Source organism: Schistocerca piceifrons, chromosome 3 (assembly GCF_021461385.2).
Source record: "Schistocerca piceifrons isolate TAMUIC-IGC-003096 chromosome 3, iqSchPice1.1, whole genome shotgun sequence".
Classification (NCBI taxonomy): Eukaryota; Metazoa; Arthropoda; class Insecta; order Orthoptera; family Acrididae; genus Schistocerca; species Schistocerca piceifrons.
The window spans coordinates 369,629,097-369,647,569 of NC_060140.1; the positions used below are offsets into that span (position 1 = coordinate 369,629,097).

An 18,473-nucleotide genomic window follows, 5' to 3' on the forward strand; every position below is an offset into this window, starting at 1 on the left:
TAAATGAATCCGTTAGACTACGCCATCTCAGCACTTCATCCAAGGATACATTTGGTGTTTGTTGAAGAAAAATATTTACAATGGAATTAGAGATAACTGAAAACACCATTATTTTGGCTCTGTCTTCAAACCTGTATAATTATCTGAGGGGTAGCTTGGCATTAAATGCTCAAAAAAGAAAAACCCATCTTAAGTATCAACCAAGCAGTTTAAAATATGTACTAGGTTTTATTAAAAGCAAGCTGTTAGTGGTTACATAATTTGAGGCAATGGCTGTCCTAAGCTTTGATGAAATGAATATCGATGGTCACGTGATGTAATATTCATCTAACGATGTAATAGTTGAGGACAAGAATGTTCAAGTAACCATGATACAACATTTATTTTTAAAGTAGAAGCAGAACAATAATATAAGTTCAATGTCACAATGATTGAGCAATTTGTTGCAGGCAATCATAACAGAACTTGATGATATTAGGGTTCATGATTTAGTTGTTACATGTTGGCAAAAAAATTAGAAAGTGTGGAAACAACTTGTTGTATCGTCAACTAAGACAAATTTTCCTTTTATTTCTGACACTGTCCAAAAAATACAAGTGAACTGTGCATTACAGTAACTGGGTGGTCATTTTATGGCACTTTGGATGTTGTTGGTTCAGAGAGTTCCAGTGAAGAAGTTACTCATAATGCCTTAAAACACCTAGTAGAAAACATTACATTCAAAGAGCTAAAACGGTTCAGTAAGAAGTGCAACAAGAAAACACCTTATCAATTACTCGATAAATAGTAAAATTCTCAAGGCTGTCAATTGAACTAAGTACCTGGGTGTTAAAATTACGAACAACTTCAGTTGTAAAGACCACATAGATAATATTGTGGGGAAGGTGAGCCAAAGGTTGCGTTTCATTGGCAGGACACTTAGAAGATGCAACAAGTCCACTAAAGAGACAGCTTACACTCCACTCGTTTGTCCTCTGTTAGAATATTGCTGCGCGGTGTGGGATCCTTACCAGGTGGGATTGACGGAGGACATCGAAAGGGTGCAAAAAAGGGCAGCTCGTTTTGTATTATCACGTAATAGGGGAGAGAGTGTAGCAGATATGATACGCGAGTTGGGATGGAAGTCATTAAAGCAAAGACGTTTTTCATCACGGCGAGATCTATTTACGAAATTTCAATCACCAACTTTATCTTCCAAATGCGAAAATATTTTGTTGAGCCCAACCTACATAGGTAGGAATGATCATCAAAATAAAATAAGAGAAATCAGAGCTCGAACAGAAAGGTTTAGGTGTTCATTTTTCCAGCGCGCTGTTCGGGAGTGGAATGGTAGAGGGATAGTATTATTGTGGTTCGATGAACCCTCTGCCAAGCACTTAAATGTGAATTGCAGAGTAGTCATGTAGATGTAGATGTACTGTTGTGCAAACTGTACTCATGAATAACCCTCCACTACTACTGCCAGGACTTTCTGCAGATGATAAGGCTGTAGCTCTTGTTAACACACAACTCTCCATGCATTAGCACGAGATACATCCTTGCTGCTATTTGGTGAGTGCTTGTGTATGGTTCCTCACTGAATAGTTGCATAACACTCTCACCAGTGACCACTGTTTGAACTGAATGTGGACACCTAACACCAGTCAGAAATGCAGAATAACTGATACAGTATTCAGAAGGCTTATCACAATTATGGGAAATGTCCCAATACCACTACTGCCCCTGCAGGAAAATTTAACAATCTCATAAAATGCACTTTGCTGTTTGCCATACAACAATTTTGGGAAAATACCACACAAAAAATTTGGTAATTATTTATAAAAAAATTTTTGGTCTCTCAGAGTCATCTCTCAATTGCTGAAAATGCTGAATGATGTGAAGTCTTTCAGTTAGGCAACCTTTCTGCATACAACTGTAAAACACCGCATACAACTGTAAAACACCTCTCTCATTTCCCTCAATTTTGCTGTATACAGGTACCATATCTGGGTCTGGTGCATGTCATAATGCTGTCAACAACACTGATTACTGCACTGGTACAAAACTACCCAATTACTATTAGAACAATGGACTATGGGAAGAGACAGCACATGCACAGCAATGCTATTCTGCATGGTCTGTGAATCTACCACACACTGATGGTTAGTAGGTTGCATAACTAATTATACTACCAAATACAATCCAAAAACATATTTGGCTCTGGGATTATCAAACTTCAATGTTCCATAGCACCCAAACTATAAGTTTCCAGACAGGGTTCACTCTTGAAAAATAGCCTGTTTGCCTTTCCGAACAATAAACTAAGTATTGTGGATGTTTTTGCATACAGACTTTAGAAGGGGTGGCTCACATTACTTCATTACTTTCAGTCAAAACAGCACAGGTCCCCCATTTACAAAGTAGTTCAATTGTTTTTTTTATTTACTTTTATGACAAACTTCATGTACATTATACAACCAAAACACTAATTCATATTCCTCCAGTTTTTAAATTATGGGATTCAGAAACCTAACAACAGAATGAAAATTTTGCAGAACATTAGGAAGTGCTTCCTATTTAATGTTTGAGTGATCAGTGTTGATGTGTGTACAAAATAGTACATAACTTCTTAATTTTGTTTGTTTTATTTGCATAAATAATGCGCTTTTCTTCAGTTATGCTTCACATGTCATACCAAGCCTCTGTGACAGCGAAAGTTATATGTGCTTAAGCACTTTGTGCAAATAGAATTGAAACTGTCTTGTGCATGGACATGTTTAGTAATAGGACACATCAATACAATATACACAATAGTTTTCAAAATGAGATGAAATTAGAAAAAAAAGCCCCAAAGTAACATGATTTATAAAACACTAAATGCTTGATTTTAACATTTATTAAAGTTTTCAAATTACATGTAGCATTACAAAATAAGGACAAGACATTTTTCTTGATATTAATAAACCACATAGGTTACTGAATTGGACATTTATTATCTGCATGTCTAATTTACATATGTATGAGAAGTATTTTGCTATTTTTTTCAATATCCACTTTACTATGCTAAATTACACAGCCACCTTTGTTATACTTGTACACTATCAACAATTATCATCTGTTATTAACCTAGATTTTTACATCACAAAATAAGGTGGGTACAGAGTGTGTGTGTGTGTGTGTGTGTGTGTGTGTGTGTGTGTGTGTGGGTGCAGCAATTGGCGTTAAGAAATAAACGAACAGTGTAACTTTAGGTTTGTACATTATGAAATAACTTGTTTTGAAGAATGTTTAAGCAAAGTAGGGGTAATCTGAATGAAGTCTTACTGTTTTAAACAGACTGGCCTTGCATTCTGGAATACTGAGGCTCTAATCCTCATCTGGCCACCTGGATTTAGGTTTCCCTTGGTTTCCTTAAATTACTTCATCTGCATATACATCTATATTCTGTAAACCACTGAAGTACCTGGCAAAGATACTTCCCATTGTGCCACTTTTGTTGGGATGGTTCCTATAGCCAACTAGCTGTCCTCATCATACTAGACATGTATATTATATGGTTCAAATGGCTCTACGCACCATGAGACTTAACATCTGAGGTCATCAGTCCCCTAGACTTAGAACTACTTAAACCTAACTAACCTAAGGACATCACACACATCCATGCCTGAGGCAGGATTCGAAACTGCGACCGTAGCAGCAGGGCGGTTCTGGACTGAAGCGCCTAGAACCGCTCGCCCACAACGACCGGCCGTGTATTTAGTGAGTATGTATATTATTTAAGACTGTTGTTCTTAAACTATAGTACAACCATATTTATAATATCCATGGATGAATAGAAAACAATAATGGTAACAACCACCACCACCACCACCACCACCACCACCACTACTACTACTACTATTACTACTGCAACCTTTAATTTTTGAGTATTAACAACAACTACTACACTTTTATTGTTTTTTGATGGCAATGTAACTACATTGTTTTATACATACTGTTGGTTTCAGCTTTCTTCTGTAGCAAGCTTATCACATGATGGATGATCACCATTACTTTATCATTACTGAAATAGCTGCAGGTGAAAATTTTGCCTTATGCAAAGATGGATGCAGCTGCAGGCACAGCATATTCCACCACTAAGTGGAAAAACCTTAAGTTTTCATAATTTTCATCTATGGTTGCAGCCAAGGGGTATATTAGGTGGAAGTACAACTATCTGATCAAAAATATCCAGACATCTCTACATAATGTAAAATTAACCACTACACATCACGAGAGGCAGAACTGCCAGTATAAAAGGCGGCAGGAGGTGGTGTGTTGTCAGTAGAGGCGCAGGAACAGCAAATGTGTGCATGAGGATAGCTCAGTGTTTTTGAAAGTGAACTAATCAGTGGATGTCATGTGAATAACATCAGGGATGTTTCAACCTTTCTGAAGCTGCACAAGTCGACCATTGGTGATGAACAACCACAGCTAAACAGACCAGGCAGACCTTCTGTACTCATGGGCAGGAACATTCAAGCACTGTGGAGGGTGCTTGTAAAAAATCAGATGAAATAAGCACAAGGAATAACATGAATTCTAAAGCGCTACTAGCAGTACAGCTAGCACAATGACTGTGTGCAAGGAGTTAGAAAGAATGGAGAGCAGTGGTCAAGAACCTTCTCAAAACCCACGCATTTCTTCAGATAATGCTAAGCAACACTTGAGGTGGCATAAAGATTGATGCCACTGGACAGTGGATGATTGGAAACAAGTTATTTGAAACGGTGAAGCATTATATCCTGTGGCAGTCCGATGGAAGTGTTTGGGTTTGATGAATGCCTGGAGAATATTACCTGCCCTCCCTCATGTGTTGTGCCAAGAGTGAAACACAGAGTAAGTTGTGTTACAGTACGGAGGTTTTTTTCATGGTTCAGTTATGGTCACCTTACTGCACTTAAGACATGCTGAAAGATATTAACTTAATTTACAGAACTGAGTACTGTGCACAGCAGCATGACAAAGCACCCTGTCATAAACCAGTATATGTGAGGCAATAATTTGTAGACAATAACATTCCTGAAATGCACTAGCCTACCCAGATTCCTGACCTGAAACCCAGCATCCAGTGTCACCACACTCTTTGGTTTCAACTCTTGAGGAAGAATGAGCTGCCATTCCTCCACAGACCTACAGGCACCTCATCAAAAGTGTCCCCAGCATAGTTCAAGATGTTATAAGTTGAAGGGTGGGCACACTCCATATTAATGTCCACTAACAATTTTGCCAGCAGGTTGAGAGAGAGAGAGAGGGAGAGAGAGGGAGAGAGAGAGAGAGAGAGAGAGAGAGAGAGATTACTGTAGCTCAAAATAATTGTTACTGGCATGCAATTGCATACAGTCATTTTCAGTGGAGTATGGGCTCAACTGAAAATAAAGGAATAGATGGATGAATGTTTATTAATGATGCTATAAATGCCAGCTCAGTGAGGGCAAGGCGAGATGTTTTCAACATTATATGCAGCTGATTGTAGTCCAGTGGCATGACTTGTTTTCTGTGATACAACTCCATTCCAGTTACACACATTTCAAAAATGTACAACCTCGGAAGTTTTGTTACAGTTAGTCATATTCCACATATGGCTGTCAAGATCAGTTATAAGGTGCAATCAATAAGTTTCTCTTTGAAGATCTTACAGTCCATAATTGGTATGCCAATCAGGCAAAATCACTGTGAGCACTGAGGTAATCACCCCCCCCCCCCCCCCCCCCCCCAATGCTCCAGGTTGAAGATACCAGTTTGGTAAAACACTGTGTTCTGCTGCATGGAGAAGTCCATAGCTGCATGCTGCACATCCTCATTCAACAGGGATCCATCAACCCTTCATAGTCTTTTTTAAGGGACTGAAAGTGTGATAACCATATGGGGAGAGATCAGAGTAATAGGGCAGTTACTCATGTGTTTCCCACTGTAGTTGGCGTAACTTCTGCTGGCCTCCCAGATCAAGCAGTGTCTTGCGTTGAATCGAGACCAGCACAGAACTTAGCACACCACTTTACATTCCACATTCACAAAATGAAAAAAAACATAGTATCCTATGACTATAATATCAATGAGTCACTGATGTAATCAGCCAACTGATATAAACACTTTGTAGGGGTATGAAATGGAATGATCACATAGGTTCAGCCATCAGTACAGCAGGCGGTAGACTTTGGTTTATTGGTGGAATACAGGGGAAGTGCAATCAATCTACAAAGGAGATTGCTTATAAATCACTCATGTAACCGATTCTAGAAGACTGCTGAAGTATGTGGGACCCGTACCAGATAGGACCAACAAAGGATATTGAATGTATACAGAGATGGGCAGCACGAATGGCCATGGGGTTGTTTGATCTGTGCGAGAGTGTCACAGTGATTCTGAAGGAACTGAACTGGAAGACTCTTGAAGACAGATGTAAACTCTTCCGAGAAAGTCTATTAACAAATTTTCAAGAACTGGCTTTTCATGATGAGTCTACAAATATACTACAGCCCCCTATGTATTGATCAAAAGGGATTGTGAGGATAAGATTGGAATAACTACTGCATGTACAGAGGCATTCAAACAATAATTCTTCCCACGCTCCATACATGAATGGGACAGGAAGAAACCCTAATAACTGGTACAATGGGACATACCTTCATAGCTTGTGCCATGCACCTCACAGTGGTTTTTAGAGTATAGATGAAGATATAGATGTTTTTTGACAGACATGCCACCCCATACACATTCTTCATTCTTCAATGGATGTCAAATGGTGTTTGTCTTTTGGCAGCCAAGAAGAGAATAGCAGCACAGTGGTCCTGTTTAGATGCATTTGGTAATATGTCACTATAGTTCATGTTTCCGCATTTACTGCATGCATGTTGGAAAGACATGAATACCACACTAATCCCTTGCCTTCGTGCCGATGCTTACCCACATCAGAATACCACTGTTTTGCATATATGCTGCAGCAATTCCCTCAAACAGAAACTCTGTGATCAGCCCTTACACTACACTGCACTGCACTGCACACACTGCGGGCGCAGCATTATTTTTATAATGTTGAGACTACCTTGAATGCAAGTTTATGCCTAGTCAACCACAAGAACCATCAGAGTTAAGAAATTACCCCAGTCAATCACTTCCACTATCACTATCACTATCCTCTGTGTCTGATTCCTCAGTTTCATCATCACTAGTTTCGTGTTCGCCAATGCTTATAATGACGTCATCAATGGCCTTTTCCATTACACCATCATGTTTCCAGCATTCCTTCTCGAGCTTATGAACATTTCTGCAATACTCTTCCCAGTCTTCATTAGTAACTTGCTGAATGGAATCAACAGCAAGCTTCAGCAAACACTGATCTGACATTTCCTCTATGATTTTGTACTCACTGACAAGAATCTTAATTTTAGCCCATGCTAATTCCAATGCATTTAGGTTGCAGTTGTGTGGTGGCAAGCGGACTACAACGTGACCTCTTCCTGCAGCCATTATATCAACTACATATTGTTTCTTCAGGGGTTTATTTGCTCTAACTAAGGAGTACAGAGTCTCCTTCCTCAAGCTGTCATTGCTGGAGAGACCTCTTCTTTGTAACCACTCAATCATCTTCACCTTAGTATCATACTTTGATGGTGTTTTGTCAACCTGTCTATTATGACATGGAGCATTGTCCATGACAATTACTGAATGGGGAGGCAGATTTGGCAGCACGGTTTCCTCAAACCACTTCTCGAAAGTAGCAGATTTCATTTTCTCATGATAACTACCCTTGTTAGATGTTGCCCACAACTGGAGCCGGGCTTCACTTACGAATCCATTCTTTGATCCGACACTTCCAATTATCAGTCTGCTTGAGGAACTCCCCATTGCCTTAATACCTAGTTTGCCACATCTTAGGTTACTGTCTATCCAATATTCACCAATGTAGAAGATTTGTGAGGCAGACTGTCTAATGTGCTTCATCTGTAAAATAAAACGTGACCGCCAGTCCACAATAGCAGCACGCTCTAGTAACAAAGTTCGCTTGTTCTCAACTTTTCTCCAAGTGAACCCCATTGACTGCAATTTTTTTCTCAGGACATTGCTATTATGTTTGAAGTTTTTCTTTTGCTGCAAAACTGACAGAAGATTTTGCAAACTGGGCACTGTCTTCTGGATTGTGTAGAACTGTTCAATTGTGTCCCTTATGATCTGCTCATTAAAGTCATCCAATTCGATTGTGTCTCTTAAGAGAAGCTCATTAGAGTCATCCATTACGATTTTGTCCTGTATGGCATGCTTATTATCTTCACCGTCATCCAATTCAACTTTCCTACAAGGTTTTGTCCTAAGTGAGAGAAGAAAAAACAGGTTACAAAGTTTGATTGCATTGTTCAGTGGACTGACCTTTTGAATTAACAAGAAGCAAGAAAGATAATTTGGCCAAACATGGGAAATAATGTGGAGACGGAGGTCAATGAAGATTAATGCTTGGAGGATTTAAGAACTGAAGAATGTATTGTAAGGACAGATCCAATCTAAGAAATTATGAGAAGCTGGTATTTCAGGGCAAGATTCTGTACAAGTTGTGTAGCAGCCACTGAAGTCTCACATATTGCTGCACTCAGCAGGATATCATGCCACAGGGGAGGGTGTTGGGGCAACTGTGATCTTGACCACTGTTTCGTGGTTGTAATTTATTCACGCGTATGATCATATCCACATAAAAAACACATGAAATTTATAGCAGAAATGATACATGATATGATTGATTCCACAGGCAGCCCTGTCTTTGAAAGGTTAGGATATGCCTGTGAAGGTACTTGTATAGTTTGTGCCGGGAAAGTGCATATGATATGTCTTGCACTTCGATCTTTCATAGGGATGTGATCCACATGGTAAGAGATTGAGAGTAGGTGTGGAAAAGATGTTACTCGATCCTGGTCATAATGGTAGGAAGTGGAAACACTGGTGAAAGATACGGTCAAATTATTCTGGTGTAGAGTGGCAGTGGGTAAAGAGGGAGACGTCCTTTGCTGCTGATTTATTAGGGTAGGTAGAAACAGAAAATTCTGGATATGTCTTGATATGGCACAGTAGATCTGCTTGCTGACTAGATCTGGTGGTTAATGCCTATCATGAAGGACTCAATAAGACTTCAGAATACAGGGCAAAGCATTTTTCATCATTTTAGGCGCACATTCCATGGGGAAGAAGCTTGTGTGGAAAAGCAGCTATCAAAATGTAAGAATAATGAATGGGCTTGATATGTACAAAGGCTTTTATAGAGCCATTGGAGAGGGGAGGAGGTGGAGGGGGAAGTGACATAGCAAGGTGGATTCTTCCCATTTGTTATGTTTCTTCTAATCTCAAAAAGAACCATCATATTTTCAATGTATTTATCTGTTGATCTGTAACACTTATAAAAAATCTCGAGATCTTATTTAGACATAATTTCACTTGAATTTATTGTTCAGGTTATCATTTTTGTTGGCCTGTTTATATTGATGTAATTAGTTTTCATTAGGGCAGTAATAATTTAAAAATATGATTAACTGATGTATTAACATGGTTCATAACATGAAAAAACCTGTGAGGTAATCATTATGTTTGGGAAAGGGTGACCCACACTAACAGAAAACCTTACAGTCTCATTTTCCTGTGAAGTACTTTTAATCATCTGAAATAAATTAACATATGCAATAATTAACATCAAAGCTCAAGGCTATTACTATTTTCCATTTCAGATAATGATGTAACTTTTATTAGTTCTGAACTTTGAATACATACTTTTGGTTACTTTAAATTTTCTTTAAAAATTTACACACAGCATTAATGAACTCATTTATTATTAATTTCATGTTATTTACCCTAATTTGTAATATGGCACTCATACACATTTACAAGGGGATCCATATCGCAAAAGAAAAATAGTGTCCATGTATTTTTCCAAATTGTTAATCAGTAACAGTTTCTATTATCTAAAATCACTTTAGTTCTAGTAGTTCACCCAAAACAATAAAATCAAGCATAGCTGATTTGCAGAGCATAAATTAGTTTATGAAATAGCATTTTATTCTTACATCCATCTAAGTAGTCTGATGTCACACAAAACTGGCAGTTCATGTTTGAAAGCCTGAGATTTATTGAGAATTAGATCTGTGTCAAGTGGACTCCCACTATTATACTACTATACACTTACTGTATGTGAAAATATGTGCACATACAAAAAGCTAAGTAACATTAATGTTTAATGCCTTTTAAGTGGTTTCTGTATATCATATGAATGAACATATTAACTGAACTGTGTTGTAATCAGCAACAAGCTGTAGTAGGACATGGTGAGTCTCGTTATGGACTGACTGACTAGCACAGAGTACTTTCCATGATAAATTACTGCAGGATTGTGCTAAGTGTGAACTGTGACTTTTTTGTGTAAATGTGAACTATGTTTTGAGACCAAAATAAAATAATGAACTTTGCCACTGAACTTTTGGTAGGTAAATGTAGGTACCAATCTGGTTTTATGCACTGATATTTTTACACTGGATAAACTGGTCACTGTCACTAATAACTGAACTTATCAAGGAATAAATGTGTGTGTGTGTTAGTGCCGTTACAATTACGATGTCATGCATATTATTGAGCAAACAGTGTCCTACACTTTTTTAGACTTTCAGCTTCAAAGTGCCCAGAAGTTTGTAGTAGCAAGTAGGGAATATAAAAATCAGATCAGTAATGCTACAAGGTCAATGTCCAGAAAGGTGGCATGCTGGGCAGATGATGATCAGGAGAAGAGGGTAGGTGAGTAAGAGGTGCAGCTGTTGAGGAAAGATGACAGATTGTCTTTACTTTGGGTCCATACGATACACGTGTCTTCAATGAGGCTGAACCAGAAAAGGTTATTAGGATCTTGAGTGACCAGGAAAGTTTTCTCTAGATGGCCAATTTACAGGTTAGCTTGAGAATGCACTGTGGGTGCCCACGTTGCTGCACCACAGATTTGTTTGTATACCTTCCCCTCAAAGGTAAAGATATGATAGTTAAGAGTACAGTTGGTTAGGATTATAAGGAATAAGGGGATGGGTTTTTAGTCGGTAAGATGCGAGGAGAGGCAATGTTCAATGATAGCAAGGCTATGGGCATGGCGATGTTGGCATCATCAACAGTGGCAAGCAGGAATCCAGTTGGTACTGTTGTGCTGATCATTGATAGGTGATGAAGAAAATGATTAATGTCTTTGATGTGGAAAGATTGGGTGTGGTCAATGGATTGTAAGTGTTAGTCAACAAGAGCTGAAATACTTAACCAGACCAGCTACAATGGGGCACAACTAGTGTTGTTAGGCTTGTAGATTTTGGGAATAATCTAGAAGGTTGGTGTTCAGAAAATGGTTGTGGTAAGGAAGGTCTGAGGCTGTTAGATGGACCTAGGGATTGGGGGTAATGCTGGGCTTCCAGAATGGGATCACTACAGCTGGGCTTGTAGATGGAATCATCAGACAGCTAGGAGACACATACTGTCACGTAATCACTGTGATTCAATATGACACAAATAGAGACTTTGTCTGCCAGGATGATGATGAAATCAGAGTTGTTTCAAAAACTGTGGATGGCTGCTCTTTCCTATGACAAGATGTCACACTCTTGGAAAGGAACACAGAAAAAGTGAGAGTGACTGCATTGTAAGACTTCTTTGGATCTGTGCTTCATGTTGTAATATCAATATGTGTGCACAATGAAGTAGTCATGCTTTGATTTATATCAGTTTCAAAAAGAAACTATTATTATTGTTATTATTAATGGACAATTTAATTTGTTGCTACAGAATGCTAATTTTGTGTTCAATAAATGTTTGTTGGCCTTTAAGTGACGGATGCCACAATTATCGTGATTAATAGGTTTGAGGAACATGACATACCCTTCAATAAACTGGCAGTGCAAGTCACTGCAGTTTTAGTGAGATAGCTCATTCCAGAGGTCCGCCCACTGCCAATGGCCGTTGTTTTACCCACTGCTGCTACCAAATTTTAAAGTCTATTCATCCTATTAATAGATCATATTTAGCATTTGTTTGTATGTCCAAATAATGTCATTCATTTTGCAAGTGACAATGTAAACAGGCATCTTTGTAATGATACTGATGAAAACGTTGTGTAGCAGAGGTGGAAGGAGACATTCAGGTGGATGAGACATAAGGATCAGGCATAGTTTACCTGCAATACAATGAGAATGATGCCGTACCTGTTACCGTTGCTTAGTTTAAAATACTTCAGCAAGTAGTCAGGTTTATCCAAATTTCTTTCAATATCTGCAATCATCCTCTGCAGAAATCCTCCCATGCACTTTTTTTGTTCATCTTTTAATTGTGAAAACAGATTACATTCACTGACCCAGTAAAATGGAAGGGCTTTTTTAACCAGTAAATACTCTTTCAGCTCTCCCAGCATCTATAAACAATAAAAAAGAAACACTTGAGTTAAATAGCAAATAGTAAAATCCAATGCAATTTCTGTTCCATTTATTAGACTTCACCAGCTGTGGCACAAAACACAAGTATTCTTTTCAACATTACCAAAAGCAGTTTGTGTGTTAAGATGCTCATATCAATATAATTAGGTACACAAGGATTAGGTGATATAGTTTATTCTGAAAAGACCTGCAATATTTGAAGAGTGAGGTCAGGTCCGTACGGTCAGTTGTTGCAACCAGTTCTCTGGCTGTAATTATGAACTGAAATTGAACCTACAAAATGAGTGATTCATGGGTTATGAAGATGTTGCGAAACATACAAAATAACATATATTGTATAGTAATTTTATCAATGGAAACTGTATGCTGTTATTTATCCAACAGAGAAAGGAGTGAGGGGGAATACCAGAAGAAAGTGAAAGTAATTTTAAAAAATGTTATAGAAAAGAAAGGTCAAGCATTGTGGGAGAATAGACATGCAGCAGAGTACAGCCACAACATGGAAAAAAAATCCAGTGCGAAAGACATTGTAGTAAAACACGACTTCTAATTCCAGATGAGCTATATTGTTTTACATTCTACCATCACAAACTGACTAAATGCAATTGTGATTAAACATTAATCTGAATGCGCTCACCAATGTCCATTATAGTTTACTGGATGTTACCTGGAGGAAACCTAACTTTTCATTTCAATTGGCAGTTCTTTCTTATCAGTCAACTTCACTGATGGCACCTGATATGGAGCCACAGTTCAGTGTCTACAACAATACGTCTTTCACCTTTTACTGGACTGAGTGTAAAGTAATGTTACATGAGCAAGCAGTCTATTTTGCAGAACAATGAGTGGGTTTCTGATGAGATTAGCGATGATAGTTGCTTGTCTTTCTTTCATCAGAAACATTCGCACATGTTACCTGTATTTTAATCTTAATAAGGTACAAATCTTACGATAAAACACACACCTCTCCACACTGAATATTTAAATGTAGCTTGCACAGTGAGCACAACTGTCAACATTGCAATAGCAACCAAGAAGGGTGAATGATTAGTCCACTTGATACCAGTAACTACTTTATTGAGGCAACCAAAATATTTGAGTATAAAGTTCAGTCGACAGTGAGGTCATTAGTAACAGAGCACAAGGACCTATTTCAGCATTTGTCTCAAGCGATTTACAGAAAAATGAAAGCCCAAATCTGAATGGCAATGGGTTTGAACTGGCACCCCCTCGAACACGTGTCTAATCTCTTACCAAAACACACACCTTGTTCAGTATGAGTGACTTCATAAGTCATTTCTTGGTTGCTCCAGGAGCTATATGTTAAATGCAACAAGTGCACAACTTAATCCATACCCACTGGAGTATACAAGGATGTTTTCACTATTGAAGTATGCGAAGGGATCTTTCAGCAGCTATTGCTGATAATATACACCCTGTACAATTACTGCTTCAGGAATTATTCTATAAAGAAGTATCCACATCTCAAAAAATTCATTAACATTCATTAAACATAAATTATACATTACCTGCTTCTGTACTAAACCAGCTGCTCACATTATCAGTTTGCCTTTCTTACAGCTTGACATGAAGGCCATTAGAGTTTAAAAAAACCAACTTGTTCCAGCTTATAAATTAAAATAGTCTTGTATTTATTTTTCAGTGCATTGTCTAAGGCTTATTATAATGTAATTCCTGTTACGTAAGACACTTTAAAACTATAGTCTTAGACTAAGGGAAATAAATTCACCAATTTAGGAGTGTAGCCCCCAAACTATTTCTGGAACAAGCTTCCCAACCACAATTTTTCTTCTTCCCCCCAGTCACCTCACATATATTTTTCCACCTTTCTTCATTATTCCACATCCCCTGTACATTGCCCCAATAATGCCCCTTCCCATATTCTTTTCTATGATATTATCATTTGTGTCATAGTGTTTTGTATGTGTACAAGCACATAGCTGGCGAAATAAAGTGTGTGGTTTTCATATCTGTGCATTACTGAACAATACGGTACAAAACCTAACAACTGGTAAAGACCACCTTGATGTATACACCTCTGTGTTTAAATTTTCACTGAAATAGTGTATGTGGAGAAAATTATCAGAATTAACTGTCAGCTGCACCATATTGGACATCGATGGTGCACATGAGGGCAGCCAGTAAATTTAAGTGTCTGGATAATCTCAGTGCCATCACAATGCCCAATTCACTAAACTACAGTGGGGTGTGTATATCTCTATTATGAAAAATAAGTTCATTGTGCACAAAATTCCAGATAACCTGCAAATGAAATACCTACTGAGTCTTGTTGGATTTCAGTATGCAGCTCTTATCACTGACCTAGCATATCCTCAGAAGCCAGAGGATATCACTTTCGACGAAACAGCGAAGCAATGAAAGACCACATAGAGCATGCACCTTCAGTGATTTGAGAGTACTACAAGTTTCACACCAATTTTCAGAAGAATCTATTCCACAGTACATATCCTAGTTGAACTCTTCAACACAGCACTGTGCGTTTAAAGATAATTTGCAAGAAGTGCTACGAGACAGATTAATGTGTGGTTTAAGAAGTGAAACAACTGGGGGGGGGGGGGGGGGGGGGGAACTGTTTGAAGAATGCAAGTAATTGCAGTGACTATGGAGACTGCTGCAGCTGATGCTTCAATGGTAGGCCATGGATACAATCAGGCTTCTTCAAGTAGAGTGCATTAAGTGAGCTTTCTGTCTGAAAATGCACAATGTTGTTGTTGTGGCAAACAAGGCACATGAAGCTGCAGTGCTCACAAAAAGATTTCACTTGCAAAATTTGTGGTATCAAAGGGAATGTTCCAAAAATGTGTTGCAGAAAAGCCAAGCAGCCAAGTCAGGGCTCAAAGGAAATTAGTAGGAGAAGAAGAAAGATGACAAGCCAGAGAACAAGAAGAAACCCAGAAAGATGTACAAGCTTGTGTTGGAGGATTCTGAGACTGATTCAAACGAATCAAACAATGGGGCAGAAGAGGAACAAGTAGAGTTAAAAAATACCATGCTTAGGAAATTGTGCATCGAAACAAATCTGTACCAGAAAGTTATCTCAATGAAGAAAATTTGAGTTTGTGCAAGGGAAGTTAACAGTATTGACATGTGTTCCACAATGGCAGAGCAAGTCCCATTGTGTAAAATTGGCATTATTAAACAAGTGGATATTGATTCTTGGACTGTAGAGCTAGTTGTGGATGAAAAAAAAATATTTTGAGCTGGATACAGGTGCACATACCACTTGTATGACATTAAGAATGGTGACAATATTTCCATAAAGGTAAGTTGTGCAAATGAATACAAAAATTATTCAGTGTGATAACACACATGTGAAGGGCTCTGTATATTTAATGTTGCTGTTGAAGTTAACAAAGGAAGCTATTCATTGCCTGTATATGTTGTAAAGTCATCAGCCAGCTCCACTGTATTGGGGAGAAAGTGGTTATGATCCATTCCACTTCACACTGTCAAAATACATCAAGTTAAATGACTAGAAGTTTTCCACCCAGAAATAGATTCTTTAGAAAAACTTGAAGGCATATTCTGATGTTTTCACAAAAAAATGTACCCTTGGGCTAAAAAAGGGGCCCAACCTATTGCCCTCTATACTAGCCAATTCGCCTAGCTCCATTCCCCAAGCTCACCAACTTCTTGTAAAAAATAAAATACAAACGTGGTTGAGGAAAAAAACACTTTGTGGGGTTTTGAGTAACTGTGTATCCAAACCTTTGTCATTCCTCAATACCCCTTACCAAAGATAGATGAGATTTTTGCTATGCTAGGAGGAGGTGAGGAATTCACCAACTTTAATTACATAGTGGAATTTACAATTAGAAATAGATGAGTCATCTCAAGATCTGCAAACCATTATTACTGCTTGGGAGTCGTATAAGTTACTAGAAAGATAAAATATTGCCTATTGTGTTGAAATGTGTCAAAAATGCCCAGTGGATAAATAAGGTACCATGAATTCTTCAGGAGTATTCAAGGCATTTCAATGAGTACTCTGTTGAGCATAGCTGTGTTGTTAGAGAGGGACAGTTGTAATCCCAAGTAGTCTATGACCTCAGATTTGAAAAGAAATACACTTGGGCTATTTGGGAATCACAAAAATGATGTCTGTAGCTTGAGGCTTTGTATGGTGGCCTGCACTTAATAAATAAGTAGAACAAATCACAGCCGTTTTCAGTGGATGTTCTAGAGTCGGTACGGCTCCAGCCAAGGCCCCTTATCACCCATGGGAATGGCCTATAGAGCCATGGGAGAGGTTTCATGTCAATTTTGCAGAATTTTGTTAGACTATGTATCTAATCATAGTGGATGCCCACTGCAAGTGGTCTGAAGCAATCAAGATGCCATCTACCAACAAGTCTGCTCTACTGGATGCATTAATCCCTTTATTTACTCAGTTCAGCCTGCCTAAAGTGATTGTGTCATGCAATGGGCCCCAGTAAGTTAGTAAAGACTTAACATCATTTTGTGTAAAAAATGGAATTAGTCATTTGACTATTGCACCCTACTGTCCAAATTCTAAGCTGACTGAGTTTTAAGCATGTACTGAAAGCCAGTATGTTTGATGAACCATCAAATGTTGATAAATTGTACTCATATATATGGTTACCTGCACATCGGAATGCAGAACATTTATTTACAGGTCAAAGCCCAGACATGCTTATGTTTGGAAGGTACCTAAGAACTCGATTAAAGCACTCTGTCTTCAGGCCACTCTACTGGGACCATCTGACTGACGTGTCATCCTCAGTGGAGGATGCAGATAGGAGGGGCATGGGCTCCGCACACCGCTCTCCCTTGATGGTATTCTTGACTGAAGCCGCTACTATTCAGTCGAGTAGCTCCTCAATTGGCATCATGAGGCTGAGTGCACCCCGAAAAATGGCAACAGCGCATGGCAGCCTGGATGGTCACCCATCCAAGTGCCGACCACGCCCAACAGCGCTTAACTTCGGTGATCGCACGAGAACCGGTGTAGCCACTGCGGCAAGTACACATGAGAAACAGTATTAACTCTGATGCATGGGAAAAGAGTGTGAATTTGAAAAGATAAGGAAATGTTATGTACACTGTAAAACATCTTGGTGGTAATATTCATAGGAAGCATGTGGACCAACTCTTGTCATCCATCTCTAGTGGTAAGAGTCCCATATCTGAAAGTACTGTGATGCCAACAATTGATGATGAAGTAGCTGATTTCAGTACCAATTCTGAAACCAACAACATTCCTGGAAGTGAATCATTATCAACCTCTGTTGTAGCTGAACCACCTGTAGTCATGCAGAATAATGAACATGCTGTAACACCAGCTGCCCGTCAAGAAGTCCAGAAAGTTACAATGTTGTGCCATAGCTCCCAGATTATTAAAAAACAAGACAGACTTTCTTAACTTGTCCTTGTCTTAGATGGGGGAGTTGTTGTATTTGCTAGTTAAGTTGGCAATGGTACCTTGGTGTAAGCTGCCTTCCCATGTTCTTTGCTGTGATATTACCACTGTGTTGTAGTCTTTTGTGTGTGTTTGTGTGTGTGGTGGGTGTGTGTGTGTGTGTGTGTGTGTGTGTGTGTGTGTGTGTGTATACGAACATGTAATTGGTGAAATAAAGTGTATGTTTCTTAAATCTGTATTATACTGAACAATCCAGTACAAAACGTAACATTAACTCTGCTACTTTATTCTTTACAGACAAGTACAAACTTTTTTTTCTGCTGTTGCTATTACTGTTTTTACTTTTCTGTATTTTCCATTTCCGCCTGTTTGATTTAATGCTAAATATAAGACCTTCTGCAACACTAACATAATAATGAATGTAACAATAAAATATTAAGAACACATGGTAACTTGTAGAAGATGACATAATGAGCCTTGTCTTCCCAATTTACGCAGGTGTAATGTGTTAATACTTGCAGTTCTCATGCTTCATTCCTTTGCTGTCCACTTGAATTTCACACTGCAAAATTATGCTCTTCTAACTGAAATTTTCATTTTTT

General features: G+C 38.5%; 1 protein-coding gene across 3 annotated transcripts in view; it reads right to left on the reverse strand.

The window, feature by feature from the left end:
- Nucleotides 1-18,473, reverse strand: part of LOC124788094 (cyclic GMP-AMP synthase-like receptor) — a 231,461-nt gene that overhangs the window by 17,739 nt on the left and 195,249 nt on the right. For 2 of the 3 annotated variants that reach the window (XM_047255196.1, XM_047255197.1), the window contains exon 8: nucleotides 12,222-12,427. In XM_047255196.1, the coding sequence (XP_047111152.1) occupies nucleotides 12,222-12,427 (206 nt within the window). Of the gene's footprint in view, nucleotides 1-12,221; nucleotides 12,428-18,473 lie in introns of those variants that run through there. The other variant, XM_047255200.1, reaches the window with a different exon arrangement.